This window comes from Simochromis diagramma, unplaced genomic scaffold (genome assembly GCF_900408965.1).
Source record: "Simochromis diagramma unplaced genomic scaffold, fSimDia1.1 OVJJ01000717.1, whole genome shotgun sequence".
In the NCBI taxonomy this organism is placed as follows: Eukaryota; Metazoa; Chordata; class Actinopteri; order Cichliformes; family Cichlidae; genus Simochromis; species Simochromis diagramma.
In genome coordinates this window covers 838,357-854,680 of record NW_024387503.1, presented here as the reverse complement: position 1 = coordinate 854,680, position 16,324 = coordinate 838,357, and the positions used below count along the sequence as shown (strand labels likewise).

The following is a 16,324-nucleotide window of genomic DNA, read 5'->3' as shown; positions in this document are numbered from 1 at the left end:
TGTTTTCCTGTACTAGAGGGAAATTGAAACAAGATTTATGCTTTTGTGTTAAATACCATAGCTACTCCAAACCCTTCTGAAACCCTGCTGTACACCTCCCTGGTTATGTATGAGGCAGCTTATGCTACTAAATAGACTCTCACAGGTTATACATAGACAATTAAAACTCTCCGTTTCACACTCTTTCTACTTGTAAGTGCTTCACTCCCTTTCCTCTTAAACTTCCAAACCAATCAGCATTTGTTCTTTACATGGTAATGATGACCAGTGATTCCTTGTTTCTCCCTTTTCTCTCCCCCCCCATCAGATGTCGTTGTAGTCTCTGCATTGGTATAATCCAACTTGCTATATGCAAACAGACACAACTCCATCTGTCTTCTATGGAAATGTAGAATTCAGAGCTTGTTGAATAGGTTTAATTAAGACTAACCCTTAAAGGTACTTACTGGAAACTAATTTTTTTTACATTTTTAAAACCTTTCAAAATTAACAAAAGCCATAAACAGAATGTGAAGAACATGTGCAAGTGAGTCAGTATATTTTTTTATTTTACCAGCCAAGCCATTAAGAGCAGATTATTATTATTATTATTATTGTTATTATTATTATTATTATTATTATTATTGTTGTTGTTGTTTTTGTTTTTGTTGTTGTTGTTGTTGTTGTTGTTAGAAATCCAAAAAGAAGTAGTAAAAGTTAAAAGAATAGCAACAAACATCCAAAAACATTTCAGCCCTCAGTGGTAAATTACTACAGCTGATGGTAGAAGTTTTATTTAAATTGTCTGGAGGTATTACAAAAAGGACCTTTAATATCTCGAAATTCGACCTTCGGGTTTTGAAGCAAATGTGTGAACCACTAAACTGCCTACGTTGTTTAGGGCACTGTCACTTTGTAACGTAAAATTGTCCTTAACAGCTTCGACCACCAGGGGATGATAGTTGTCCATCAAGCACAAGTACAGACAGGCTTTAAGTAGGGGAAAATAATGCAGCTGGGATATTAAAGGTGAATTTCCCTTCATATTTGACTGAAAACGAAAATTTCTCATGTTTCTTGTTAGCAGGAGTTAAGGTCAGAGAAACAGCACTTCATGGGGAGAAGAGGTGCCTTAGCATTTCTGCCCAGCATCACAAACTTTACGAGGACTTCAGATGAATAAAGCTTCCAGAATTCTGAACTACTACCTTTGTCCCGTTGCACCCATTTCACGCACTCCACAGTTACAGATAAATGATGTAACGCCAGCCGTGGACTGGCGCCTCTGTGGAATTGCAGATAATTACTTTAATAGCAGTGTGTGTGTGTGTGTGTGTGTGTGTGTGTGTGTGTGTGTGTGTGTGTGTGTGTGTGTGTATTCTCCTGTGTTGCCTGAGGCAGTATCCTCCTGTTGTCTGTTGGCCGCAAACCGCCTGCGGATGTTTTATTTCTGCGCTTAATGAGTCATTACATGAATGAAAGCATGCTTAACAAATGCGTGAGATTATTAACACGCATCATCTATTTGTTTGTTTCTTCTTTTTCTTCTTCTTTTTTTAATACAGACACCATCTGCGGATGAAGCTTGCGCGCACACCTATGTTTTGCATTGTCGGTTGTTAATGGGTAAATGTGTACTGTGTGCGTGCGTCCAGGGTGTGTGTGTGTGCGCAAGCCGTCTCGGTGGCGCCATGTGCTTTTTTGGATTGCTAATTTCTCTGACTGTCCGCTCTTTCCTGCAGCAGCAGCAGTGTGATGGCCTGAAGGGGAGAGGCTCATCGCGGCGTCAACCTGGCTGCCATCGGGATCACCCTGCAGGTATCTGCGACTGTCCACACTGCACACACGGCTGTTTTACAATGCACTTACTTGTGCTCAATGAAGAATCTGTCAGTACTCTTGGGTAAGTTTTGGGTAATTTATATCATCCAAATTTGGAAAAAAGTGGGGAGGATTACATCACATATCGGCTGCACCCATAACACTGAAAACACAGATAATAGTCCAAGACCTGCATTATCATCAGGCGACAGTATGATTGTGTGCGGGACAGCTGTTAACCTGCTGGAGTGACTGCTGCCCGGACCAATGGCACCCACTACTGATAAATGGGATACTTTATTATGGAAATAAAGAACGATGAATGAAAGCTTCAGAGTGATCAAGCTACAGAAGAATAAGCAGTGTGAGACCGGAAACAAGTTGATTATGTCTAGAGAATAAATCTTCAGGGGCTACCTGATTGGAACATTAGGAGAAATAAATCATATAATAATAATTCCTCAAGATGACTGTGCAAAACCTAAAAAAAAAATCTAAAAGAATGCTATGGGTTTTTTTTAAGTATAGTGTTTAAGTTTTAACATATTAATGGCACGATGCGTAACATTAAAATTTTCTGTTAACATTATCCTTCCATTACCAGTGTAACTGCATCTGCTTATTTATTTAGTAATGCACTAATAATAGGAGATCCCATTTGTTTTACATACATCGATAATAAAACATGCTTTATGTTTAGTGTCCATTTCATGTAATTTATACATAGAATTTATTCATATAATTTATCTTAATATCTTAATTTTTCTCATTCTCTTCTTTTTTAATAGTACTTTCCTTTTTAAAATACTTTATATTTTTTGCCTTATTTTGAAAAGAGCCACCGGATGCTTTGTTGTACGTCCTATCACTAACTTCTTTCTCGGTAGGCTGGCCAATCAGATTAGAGGAGGCGGAGCTCTGACTGACCACAGCTATTTCTGCTCGATCGTGCCTGTCCCTTGTAGTCTTTGGCACAGCGGAGTTGTCCGTGTTTAGTGTTTGTTTCTCAGTCGTGGAATACAAAAGTGATGCTTCGACGTGACCGGCTGCAGAGCGAGACAGATGAAGACCAGCACTGACAACTTTATGACTCGGTTTCACTCTGTTCAACGGAGTATATATCTTTTCTTTTGTTTCTGGGCTTGAAGAAGAGGCTGCTGTATTTTGTGCGCTCCGGTAACAAATTCGCGAGGGTCTCGGTGGCTCCATGCGGGAGAGGAGACATTTTGGGGTGTTTTTTTTCCCCTTTTTCCTTGGTGTTCCAGTCAGGATCGTGAGCTACCGCGTTCCGACCCCACGAAGGCTTCATTTTTCACCATAGCTTCATGTAAATCTTTTTTTTCTCGCGCTGCTTTCTGCCCAGCGGACTCTTCTGCTGCTGCTACTGGATATATGAGGACTCTTCTTGTGCAGTAATTTGGTGTAAATGGATCGCCAGTCCAGTTTCATTTCCATTTGGCTACAATTGGAACTCTGTGCCATGGCCGTTCTTCTGACCAAAGGTACGTGTGGACTTTGATGCGTGTTTGTTGGCTTCTTCAAAAGAGGATAAACAGTGTTTTGAAGCGATAAAAACGAGGCTGAACGTAACCCTCAGTCGACGGCTCCAGGCTTCTGCGGGGCAGCTTACGCTCGCGCCAGTGTTTGCGGGGAAAACCCGTCATAATTAGCAAGAAAATGATTTAACATTTGGTCATAAAGTCGTACTTTACCAATGAGGGGAATCATAAACGCGTTTGTTTATTACTGGGTTTTTTTTCGTAATAAACATATTATTCTCCCAGTCGTCTTCAGATTTCAGTTCATTTTATTCAGTCATACCTCCCCTTTAAAAAAAATAAGAGAAAACTTAATAACAGCAGCGGAAACAACAATAACTACCCCTGCCCTCATTATTATTCTTTTTTTTCTGAAGGCATGACATACCTTTTTTCAGTTAAAACCTAATTTTTAATAAGACCTAACCTCTATGCACTGTTATTAATATAATAGTAATACGCTGTGATTAATCCTCAAGTGTGTAATACAGTTCTTAGCTGCTAGGCTACACTTAATAACTCCACTAATGTTGTAGCTGCCATTCATACGAGACTTAGCAGGGCTAGAAAAGCTTCAGTACTCCCCCCGCCACCACCCCCTCAGTCCACAAAGGGGCCTCTCCTTTCTAATGAAATATTCTCCAAATGACCTGCCTGGGCCCCACCGCTCCAATCATTCACAGGGAAAACACTGATCTGATGAATGTGTTCCTGCGCTGCTAAGTTGGTGCAGTCACAGACTTTCGGGCTTTTTAGCTCTCTCATTCCAGGTTTTGTTCCTGAGTCCAGCACATAAAAGCTTAAGGGAAGTCTTTATATGTGGAGCTCTGATAATTTTCCTCAAAATAAAGCAGTCACGGAGTATGTGAAATGACATTTACATTGGTCGTCCTGCAGTGGTCCTTATACTTATAATAATAACAGTAACAGAGGGCATCAAAGGCAAACTAAGTTGATAAATATGTGTTTCAGTGGTTCTGTTTTGTTCGGGCAGATCCTTGGCCCAGATTTCTGTTTTGAGAAAGGAGCCCTGGATGAAGTAATGAGTGGGCCCGTGTAAGAGCAGGTTGCCTTAATGATAAGGTTGCTGGAGGCTCCTTAGATGGGACCTCAGAGCTCCCGCACCCAACCACCACACCCATACCAATACCCCCAGGCAATTTTGCATGCAAACTTTGGATGGGGGAGAAAGTTTGCAGGTAAAAAAAAAAATCTCTTCCTCTCTTTACTAATTTTCATTTAGGTTGAAAGAAATTGACGTTTGAGACAACCCACTAATTACAAGCTACGTGCTTCCTGTTTTAGAATACAGAGAAAAAGAACCATTTAAACGTTATGCTCTTAAATGAAGGTGTGACAGGTGAACAGGTTAAAAAAAATCCTGTGATCTCTTCAAAAGTTACCAGGTTGTTTAATGCAGGGCTTAACAGATACTTTTAGAGCAGTACTTCAAAATAAAAGCAGGGTATACCACTATGGGAAAAGTTGAACTACAGTTGGTGTAAAATAGAAGCCAGCATGAGTTTGATTAAAAACACGGAGAAAATCAGCTGCAAAATATACAAGTTTTATATTCACATGGTTGGACGTTAAAGACAAAATAGCCATGGTGACTCTGAAACCTTGAGCGGATTAATGTCAGCACAGGTTTCCCTAACGCTGCCTTTTTTCCCCACTTTTAGGAGAAATTAGGTGCTACTGTGATGCGCCGCACTGTGTGGCCACCGGATACATGTGCAAATCAGAGCTGAACGCCTGCTTCACCAAGGTGCTGGACCCGCTCAACGCCAACTCTCCACTCACCCATGGGTGTTTAGACCCCATTGCCAACGCTGCGGACGTCTGCAGCAGCCAAAGGGCCTTGGATGCTCTCAGCAGGGCGGCAACACTGGAGTGCTGCCATGATGACATGTGCAACTACAGGGGCCTACATGACCTGGCGCACACCAGAGACTCGACAGGTAAGTAAAACAGGGTAGCGGAGCTGAGCTACTGGCTGTCGGGATGTTTGTTTTTAGACTGTAGCTACGTTTTTAGAAACGATGGCACTTTGTGGAGGGATTTTACGAGTCCTCTTCAGCAAATACTCCCATGTTTTCCTCCATCTAGTTCCAGGAGCAATACATTGAGCTTTAATGTTCTTTAAACACTTGATGTTTATGGATATTCAGACCACCCTTGCCCCCTTCTGCCCCCCCACCCCAAGCTTAATAGAACTTTGGTTTGACTTTTAATGGGTTCCAGCTCTGTGCCTGGGAAGGCAGGGAGCAGCCCGTTTACCTTTAAGCACTTGGAAAGAGATCAGATATAATCTTTTTCTTTTTTTTCTTTTTTTATTATGTGTGCACCATGTAATTTTCCCACTGAGCTGGAATGTGCCTCATAGAATGAATATGCATGTTGGGCAGAAACATCAGCTTATAGAGTCATGAAAAGGTGCACGAAAAGTCAGAGAGGAAGGACGGCAGCTCTCCTGTGTGAACCCGAGCACAGCAGACTATAGTTTATTAGCTCAAATTAATTTCTGGCTCTCAGTTCGGGACAAGGTGACTCATTTGTTTTTGCCCCTGCTGGCCTTTCTGACTTGTGCGTTCGCGTCTGTCTGTCTGTCTTATTTTCCCTCTTTGCGGTTACTTTACTGGCATGACTGGCGAGTAGAGCAGCTCCTTCTCATTAAGCTCCAAACAGCAGTTCAAACATAATCACTTGCTTTAAGACCAGGCTCTATGGAGCAGTGGAAACCATATGAGCATGCATTTAACCAGATTTTTTATTTTAATTTTTTTCCATGCGTGTGTGCAGATGGCCGCTACCAGCCAGACAGCAACAACAGGAACCTGGTGACCCGGGTTCAGGAGCTGACCTCAGCCAAAGAAGTGTGGTTCCGTGCGGCTGTGATCGCTGTGCCGATCGCTGGCGGCCTCATCCTGGTCCTGCTCATCATGCTGGCGTTACGGATGCTGCGCAGCGAGAACAAGCGGCTGCAGGACCAGCGGCAGCAGATGCTGTCGCGGCTCCATTACAGCTTCCACGGCCACCACACCAAGAAGGGACACGTGGCCAAGCTGGACCTGGAGTGCATGGTACCTGTGACGGGCCACGAGAACTGCTGTCTGACCTGCGACAAGATGAGGCAGGCTGACCTAGGCAACGACAAGATCCTGTCTCTGGTGCACTGGGGGATGTACAGTGGCCACGGCAAGCTGGAGTTTGTATGACCAGTTCCTGCTGGGAACTGAATGACTGACACCTCCAAGAAACAGCCAGGACTGCCTCTCAATTGTTGGCTTTGGCTCTTTTGTACTTTAAAAAGACATTCCCACATTTTTTGTCCTTTGGGTTGTTTTTCAATTTGTTTTTTTTTTTTAAACATCAGCGAAAAAATACGAGACTGATCTCATGCCTTGTGGTTTTTGCTAGAGGAGCACTTTACTTGAAAATGAAAGGCGAAGCAACGAGGAGCTGTATTTAAACTTGAGAGGGCAGGGCTGAGGTAGAGTGAGAGCTCTGTCACCGCTCCCGAGGATCCTGGACTGTTTTATTTTTACACTGAGCGCTGAAGGATTCCAAATCTGTCTTATTTGCACATTTGTAAAAAAAAACAACAACAGCAACAAAACAAACATCATTGCTTAAGACAACAACTCAACACTGACACCAGGGTACAAAATAAAATGACTTGTGTGAGGAGTAAAAAAAATAAATAAATCAGTGTTTGGCTGTAGGTGTGCGCACTCCTCTGTGTATGTTTCATGATTCAAGCTTAATGTAAAGATTCTAAATATATATATTTTTGTCTGATAAAACTGACCGGCGTGTGTCTTATTCTGGGTGAATGTCCAACATCTCTCTCTGTGATCAGACTATAAGCTTGATTGAGTGTGAAAGAAGAACTTCCATTAAAAGTGACTTTTTATTTATTTGCCGATTCACGCTTCTGTTTTTGCTACATATTCAGCTTTGAAATGTACCATCCGTGAACTTACAGACACACTGCTGGGGCTGTTGTGAAGTTTTTAGTGACTATCAGATCTTGTTAAAAGCACGCGCTAGGGTGGCCTTTATGCTGTGTGTGTGTGTGCGTGTGTGTATCTAATGGAGCTAACAGTAAAGTCTTGTTTTACCATAGAGATGCTATCTATCTCAGTTATTCCTGAACCCTCAGCAGAGGTCAGGTTTTCAGCTTCATATAACTCCCTCCTCATGGGCTACACTTCACACAGGAAGTAGTAAAGCTGTTTCTTTTCTATACTCCACTCTAAATGCCAGTAAGAGTCACCCAAGTTCCCCCGTCTGTGTTCAGCAGAGTATCAGTGAGGAGGGATTGCAATATTGAAGCACAAACTCACTCCTACACGTTTAGTCCTGCTGCTGCAAATGCTCACCAGAGCACCAAAGGTGTATCAGTTCACTGCTGAAGATGGGTTAGCCTAACCCTAACAAAAATCTTTTCTCTTCTTTGTGATATTTATTGAAACTACAGAGTCCAGCTGTTCTGAAACAAAAATGTCAAAACGTATGTCTTTAGTAGGAAACAACAGACAAGCAGTGGATGGAAACTCATCTTTGGCTTTGCAGGATTATTATTAAAAAAAACAAAAACAATAATAGTTATTCCTTGTTGTTAAAAGGTTGGTTCACCCAAATTACAACGTGCCGTTCAGCAAAGCTCTTAGTTTGGAACAGAAACATTATAGGAGAGAAAGAAAGAGGCAGCACTTAAAGAAGCCCGATCTATGGGAGATGTCCACAATAACAAAGATTTTGGGAGAAGTATAATTCTAGAGGTGAAACGGCTTTTGAAAACATTTGTGGTGCAGTGATCAGACTGGTTTTTAAGTGGTTGCCAGATTTGACTTGTACATATTTTTGTCTCCCAATGGCCAGTGAAATTAAAAGTTTAAAGTTAAAATAACTTTCCTAATTAGTTCCCGTAGGAGCAGAGGAGAGTGCCAAGGAGAGTAACTTAATTTTAGGGATCCCGTCCAGGCTTCAGTCTCTACCAAGGACCTCGATACAACAAAAAAGCCACTTCAGCTGTGACAGTGTGCTATAAGCATTATATAGCAACTACATGAGAAATGTGATTTTTCTTTTCATTTTACTAATTAAAGTAACCTGACTCTCAACTAGTGGAAGGAAAGTGATTTAGATGTGTTACATACAAATGAGAGGGGGAAAATATCAGACTTTAAAAAGTTGATTTTAATGCTCAGAAAACAGGATGTAGCAGAACATAATGGAAGAGGTCAACCACTGGCAATGCAAGTACAGCATGTGTATTTAAGATTTTACATGTTTTAAATGTTACTGAAATGTGACATTTGCGTGCACATACAGTTTCTTATAAATTTGCTGATTGTGCCAGGAGTTAGCACAGGCTGCCACAAATGTCTTTGTAGATCGCTTTTAATGTCTTTGTGAAGCACTGGATAGCGTAAAATGGAAATCCAGTAATTTACAATACTTGAATAAGTATATTTAATTAATTTCAATTTCAATTTTATTTATATAGCACCAAATCACAACAACAGTCGCCTCAAGGCGCTTTATATTGTACAGTAGATCGTACAGTAATACATACAGAGAAAAACCCAACAATCATATGACTCCCTATGAGCAAGCACTTTGGCGACAGTGGGAAGGAAAAACTCCCTTTTAACAGGAAGAAACATCCGGCAGAACCAGGCTCGGGGAGGGGCGGGGCCATCTGCTGTGACCGGTTGGGGTGAGAGAAGGAAGACAGGATGAAAGACATGCTGTGGAAGAAGATATGATTCAATGCAGAGAGGTCTATTAACACATAGTGAATGAGAAAGGTGACTGGAAAGGAAAAACTCAATGCATCATGGGAATCCCCGACAGCCTACGTCTACTGCAGCATAACTAAGGGAGGATTCAGGGTCACCTGGTCCAGCCCTAACTATATGCTTTAGCAAAAAGGAAAGTTTTAAGCCTAATCTTAAAAGTAGAGATAGTGTCTGTCTCCTGAATCCAAACTGGATTCCACCCCTGCCCTTTCAGAATAAAAGCCCTTTTGAAGGGACTGCGATGACACTGTCACAAAGTATTCGGGCTGCTGTAGAAAGGCATTGCTTTTCTGCTCAATTCTTGCAGAACGGGGATACAAACTGGAAAAAAAAGGGTAAAAGCTGGATTCTGACAGCTTGTTTGAAGTCTGAGGTCAGGTTTCTCTCAGGCTCGCTTGCTGGTCAGCACTTTCTAAACTCCCGCCGAATATTTACATTTCTAAAAAGTCCAAATGTGGCAGTGATCGCTACGGGAACTTGCAACAGGCTGGGTATTATGCGCCACGTGCGTCATGCTGGAGGATGACAGGAGAAGCTTGGGTTGAAAAGTTCACACCCTTGTGATTGCTCTCGTGTTACCACGGCAATGCAATTAAGACATCCTGTAAGTATTTTGAAAGTGGAGGTCTGCTTGGCTAAAAAGTGTGTGAGTGTGTGTTGAGCACTGACCCTTGTTTCTTTCCATTAGGAGGACAGGAAAACACTATTAGCAGCTAACCACTTAACGGCAGCTTGCATTAGCGAGGCTCAGCCCACGCTCAGGGCCTCCCCCAGGACTATTACCCTTGTAATAATAACAATGTCCTTTGCCTGGCCTGCCTAATGTGACTGCTGTTTTCTTTAGCTTGATCCCACTTTGCTGTCTCACCCATGGGTGTCAGGTAGCCACAGGAAGGTTAGGGAATCACCTCAGGTAAGCCTTAAAGGAGGATGAGCAAGTGGACTCCCCTTTTGTGCATCTGGCAGCATTGGGAATTAATTACATGCACACACACAGCTCCAGCTTCCACAGTACGAGGCATACACAGGCATGGTCATTAGCATCGGCCTTTTTGTGCAGCGCTAGGCGGTCAAGCTGTCTGCATTCACATGCAAATTTAATGAGGTGGCCAACTGGCCCGCATCAAAAGAGCCCCAATTTGTTTGGAAACGACTTCAAGCCGGCCCCCAGCGCCGCCACCAGTACAACCACCACCATGACATTGGTGCCAGCTTCCAGCGGAAAATCTCACCGTCCTTCCCTTTTTATCTTAAATGCCGCCTCCTGAATGTTCTCCATCCTCAGGTGGGCAGCCTTCCTGCTGCAAGGTTAACAATCTGAAATGTGTGAACCACCGCCTCTGCGTCCCGGAAAGCCGTATGCCCACTGTGGCGGCAGCGACGTGTGGAACAATATATGAAGTGTAAACACACGTGGAACCTGTTAACACCTGTGCGTGGCGATGGCTGCGTGCCTCCTGGGGTTCGTAACAAGCCCTGTTTTAAACCCTTGTTTTAGAAAGATCCTCTGTTTTTTTCCTTGGTTTTCTTCACTCCATATCCTCAGATCACCGTATTTTCTGCTGCCTACCTGATCCACAGGTGGAACACACGCAATTGGTAGCTCAGCTGATGTCATGTGTATTCAGCAGCAGCTGTGGTAATCAAAGGATGTTTTAAGGTAATCATGCCAAACAAATTGCTGGCCATAGCTGATAGTTAAAACTGTGGAGGTGCCTTAAACTTGTCTTCTCTCAATCCTAGCAAGGGAACGAATCCTGTAGTTGCAAAACAATGACCCTACTGTTCCTTTAATTAATGTGTGACCTTGCTAAAGATTTCGACAGTACGTTTATGGTCTCGTTAACTAGGTTTATGTCATGTATTAGCCAATATGTTCACTATTTATGTAATGGTCCCATATAGAGTAAAGTGGCTACTTTGGGATTGCCATACGAGTACAAATTGTCATGCGGCCCTCGCACAAGATGAACATTCTTGAAAAAGCAGCAGCACCTGAAGCTTTAAAACAATGAGTCAGCAAACCATCTGCTTGCCGAGTGATGACACAGTGATTACTTCTAGGTCCAAGGGTCTACCTCGCTCGATGAGGCTCTCGCGTTTTCTCATGTGAGCTCATGTCTGAGTTTTGTCCGTTTTCTGCATTTGCTTCTGCTCACTGGAAGTCCTGAACATTTACTTTTACAGAGAACAATTTAACCCTGATCCTACAGACAGGATAGTGAAATTCCCACGATTCCTCCAGATGTCCTGCAAGGGTTAAGATCTGGTCCACTGTTTAACGGCCAAGACACAATCCTCATTGCTCCACCCAAATCCAAGGTTCAAGGATCGGCCAAAGCCCCCTATTCTGGGGCTGAACAGTGCAATACCCCAGAGCACACCCTCTGGTCCCCATTTTTAAAAATGGAAACCACCACCACCACCACAGTGTGCCACTCCACAGACGCTATCTTATACGGCCAAGTGACATTAAAGAGGTGTGTCAGCCAAGACACTGGTAGTATCTCAGGATGAATCTCGCCCAAACCTGGCACCTTGCCTTCATTAATCTTCTCAACTACCCTAGCTGATGCTTTCCCCCTGGGACTTCAGGGTCTGCCTCTGTCATATAGGATAACAACATCCCCAGTCCAAGTCTGGAGCTTTTTATACAGTCTACAGATAATTTAAAGATTTCCAAAAAACGTTCCCATAGAGTTTTTATGTACACGATGAAGTCTAAATCATAACCCTGCATTTAAGATAAATCAAGCTTCAGCTTTTTTGATTAATTAATGATCTAAGCATCTGATTCTGCTGATGTTCAGGACATGAAAACAAGCAGGTGCTTCAGCCCTTACGTACCATCATACAACAGGTTCTTCATACTCAACAGAAGCAACAATAAAGCTTCTATAAGATACCGAAGCAGCCTCTGCAAAGGCTCTACTGCAAAGTGGCTGCAGTCTAAATCATATCACTGATACTTGAAGGCTGTTTACCATTTCCCAACCACAAACAAATAGAGACATTCCGGAAAATAAACACAACTTGCAATTCCATAAGACAAATTTAACAAAAAAATAAAAATGTAATTTTTAATTGAAAAATGTGCATGACCACAGAAACAAATCATCGTCTGTGGTGACAGACATCCGCTGGAATAAGATGTGATCTAAATATTTAGCCAATTCATTTCCTTCCAGTGGATAAAGCTACAGCTTTAGAGCTCCTCCGCCCCATCTAAACATTTACCCCAGTGTGTTGTTAACATTTAGATATAAATCTGCCCCAAAAGGAAAATAATAATGTTGGGAATGTTTACAGGACAGAGTGGGCTTCTTGAAGTTAAATGTCGCACTCTGCAAATAGCAAAAAAACAAGAAAAAAAGAAAAAAAAAGGTTTATGTTCCTAAAAGAAGGATCTCCAGCCAAGACTAAGAAGAAACCACAAACAAAATGGCTAATGAGCACACACTCAAAGGCATATCTGCAAACATTGGTCCTTGAATGATCAGCTACTCGTGCGCTCCTTTAGAAACTCGACATTAATTTGCCTTCTTGTTCAGCTGAGGTGTCTCACTGGGCCCCGTCTGTCAGCTGAGGGCCCCTGAAGACAGATGGCTGAACAATGCAACCTTCCTCTCAATGAAACAGCATCGTTCATTTATACCAGTCACTCAGAAATGCCCTTGGTTTTGAAAGGGAAAGCACATTTGCATGTCAGGATGATTTTGTGCTGATTAAAGAAGTGCTAATGGTAATTAAAAGTGGAAAAACACACAGTTACTTTATTGTGAAACACAGCCCCGCTGAGCCGCTGAGCCTAAAAAATTGAAAATCTAGGTTACATTTATTTTGTATAAGGTAGTTTTTTAGTTTTGATTATTGTTTGATGAAAGATTTAGGAATGCCAGTGGGTTTGCTAAGCGTACACAGCAAAATCTCCAGTGTTAAATGAACACTTTTGACAGTGTTATATGTTTAAAAGTAACCTGGCTAACACTGAGCAGTGCTGGTTTTCTAACACTGGAATATTTCTAACATTTTGAGTTATTTTCCAGTGTTAGAAAATCAGCACTGCTCAGTGTTAGCCATTGTTAATCTTCAAAACTGACTAGGTTACTTTTAAACATATAACACTGTCAAAAGTGTTAATTTAACACTCAACAGTGTTGTATTTAACACTCAGAGGTGTGGACCCATATAGACACTCTCTAGTGTTAATTTAACACTGGAGATTTTGCTGTGTAATACTACCTTAAACAGTAATTTTCAAGAGTTGCGCCACAGCCGTAAAATATTCTTTAAAAAAACATCCATGACCCACTAACAATAGGCTACTACTAAGAAATGCTTCTAAGCTTGGAAGTGATCGTGAAGTAAGCTAGCTTAATCATGAGTGAGCTAGCTGGTCATACTGAAACTCACTGTTTAACTCACTTTACTCCTTTATATTGATTCTGAAAGGTATAAGAAAAATAAATTACTGCCCAAGCTTTTAATATTAAGTAATGATTAACATAACTTGAAAGGAAACGCCAAAAAATAAAGAAATATAGCTGCTAAATTATTCAATTTTTTTAAGATTTTATTTATACAGCACCAAATCACAACAACAGTCGCCTCAAGGTGCTTTATATTGTAAGGTAGACCCTGCAATAATACATACAGAGAAAAACCCAACAATCACATGACCCCCCTATGAGCAAGCACTTTGGCGATAGTGGGAAGGAAAAAACTCCCTTTTAACAGGAAGAAACCTCCAGCAGAACCCGGCTGAGGGAGGGGGCGGGGCCATCTGCTGCAACCGGTTGGGGAGAGAGAAGAAAGACAGGATAAAAGACGCTGTTTCCATGAAACACCCTGTCATGGAAACAGCATTCCCTGTTCCCTGTTGGCTCTTTCAGTGGATTTTGCTACAAAGCAAAGACTGTTTAGGAATGGTTTGTTTGAGGTGTTCACTTGGTCTCCACATTTAGATCCATTGACAAATTACAGGACTTATTGCTAACATCTTGTTGCCAGATAGCACAGCACAGCTTCAGGGATCTACTGGACTCTTGCAAATAATCTTAACACAAGGAGTAAACATATTTGGAAATAAAACCAACCTGATGATTTATGTTGAGACCAAAAATTATTATTAAATTATAACTATACACCTGCTGCACAGAGAAGAATTGTAGCAAATTAAAAGTTAGAATCATGTACGTTTTCAAAACCTTTGTGCGTTTGATTATAAGAGAAGTACCTGGTGCAAACGCAGCATGGTAACATGAATCAGGAACAAGGACATCCCAGAGGTGTGGCAACTTCCTAAAGCTTGCGTGCGTGCCGAGGACCGACAATAATGGCTCCCATAAAGCCTTTTGACTTGGCACCGGACCAGCTTTCTCTACCTAACAGAGATGTGCACCTTGAGCTGGCAGCACATAGCCTTGGGATTTGATGCTACCTGGCTGGCTCTGATGTGTGTTCATTGTGAGTGTAGATCCCAGGGATTACTGGCTGAAAGCAGAGAAGCTTGTGTCTCTTTGACAACATCTCTGTGTGAGCAGGGCTAAAAACCAATATCAGAGTTTAGGAAGTGGTCTAAAATAACATGTGGTTGGTGACATAGATTCTTCCAGAGTTTGTACTTTAAAGCTGGTGTTACAGATGAAAGTTTAAATTCTAATCCCATACAGACTGCAGGAACTTATATTCAAAGATCCCCCCATGTATCAGCAGGTATGTTTACAATGGAAAAAGTAACAAGAAAGAAATAACTGTCAAATCTATAGGTAAAAGCATTCTGCAGTTTTTTTTTTTTGTCATGTTTAACCAGGAGTCCAACAGTCACTGCTTAACTGACGGACTGAAAGAATTTACTGTGATAGTTTTCACAGAGTGCATTCGGCATCGTTCCACACGAGGCCAAAATCTTTAATCCTTTAAGGAATAAGAGGCTTTGGGTTGGACTGTTTTCTGGCAGGGTGCAGTGACTTGCTTGAGCGCTGTTGACATAGACAATCAGTAGAAATTACACAAGATACAGTTTTTAAGTAGTTCAGTTTATGGTGGTAGGCAGATACTGTTACTTTTGGAATTTTAGACAAACTTTTGCCTCCTTTCCCTGCCGTTAGCTAATATAATCTAAGCTAAGCAAAGCTACACTATGCTGATTTAATAGAGGCAAACTCCCACTCTTTGAATTTCCTGTTTTTATAAGAAGAGTTTGTGAGATAGTCCAGGTTTACTGTGGCCCTTTAGAGCTGCAGCCCCAAAACCATAAGCTTCACGCAGTGAAAGGCAGTTTCCTTAAAGTTCTTGAGTGACCGGTCCAAGATCATAAACCCTATACCAGTTTTTAAGGTTTTATAGGGGTTTGAGTGTAGTAAACAAACTTTGCAAGAATAAATGGTATTTATTTAGTTTTACTCATCAAATGAGCCGCAGTAGTCTAGAACATATATCTTCCAGTACACCCATGTAAGGTTCTGTTCTGTTTTGATTGACTCAGGTGCTATCGTGGAAGCTGTTTTTTGAACAAAACTGACCTCCTCGTTGGAAAAACAAAAGGACGTCGGTGTTGTTTCATTTTAATCTATCACATGGTAAATTGTAAAATTAAAATAACATTTGTCCTTTTTCATCTCAAGCAATAACCGCGTCAGTCTTCTAGATCCAACTCGCTGGTAAGTGAATTGAAACCAGTTTTGGTACATTAGGCTCTCCAAAGACAGATGTGAATCTTTTAGTATGCCAGTATATACTTGCAAAAATGGCGATACAGCTCCAATTCAACGAATTAAAGCTTTGTGAAATGCACCACACCCCTTTCAAAGGACACACATGATATCATTGTATGCTCATTAAAATATGAGGCTAATTAAAAGTTTAAAACTATGCTGCCAAGATTTATTATTTTCAAAAGAGTTGTTTATTATCAGGTGTCTTGATATAATTTTCACCCTCAATTTGGAGGACAAGTCTGGTTTGTAACTCACAAAGTGTCAGTGTTACAGAGGAACACGTTAAAGTATTTTTTCTTTCAGCTAAATCACTTGTAACCAACTTTAAAGGCTTGCAGAGAGGTTGATCTACTGTAACTCCCTCTTCATCTAGTGTTTATTCTGGCGTTGTCAGAGTGAGCTGTTCAACATGTTGAGGAAAAATGCTCTGGCGTGTATTTTGACAGAGAAGACCCAC

The 16,324-nt window shown here is 41.6% G+C and overlaps 1 protein-coding gene across 1 annotated transcript; it reads left to right on the top strand.

The window, feature by feature from the left end:
• The first annotated feature begins 2,740 nt into the window (after nucleotides 1–2,740).
• Nucleotides 2,741–7,258, top strand: bambia (BMP and activin membrane-bound inhibitor (Xenopus laevis) homolog a). Its single transcript, XM_040018803.1, has 3 exons — nucleotides 2,741–3,302; nucleotides 5,021–5,299; nucleotides 6,141–7,258. Exons 1-3 carry the CDS (start codon nucleotides 3,227–3,229, stop codon nucleotides 6,554–6,556), a joined length of 771 nt encoding a protein of 256 aa, XP_039874737.1. The 5' UTR covers nucleotides 2,741–3,226; the 3' UTR covers nucleotides 6,557–7,258.
• Nucleotides 7,259–16,324: the final 9,066 nt, after the last annotated feature.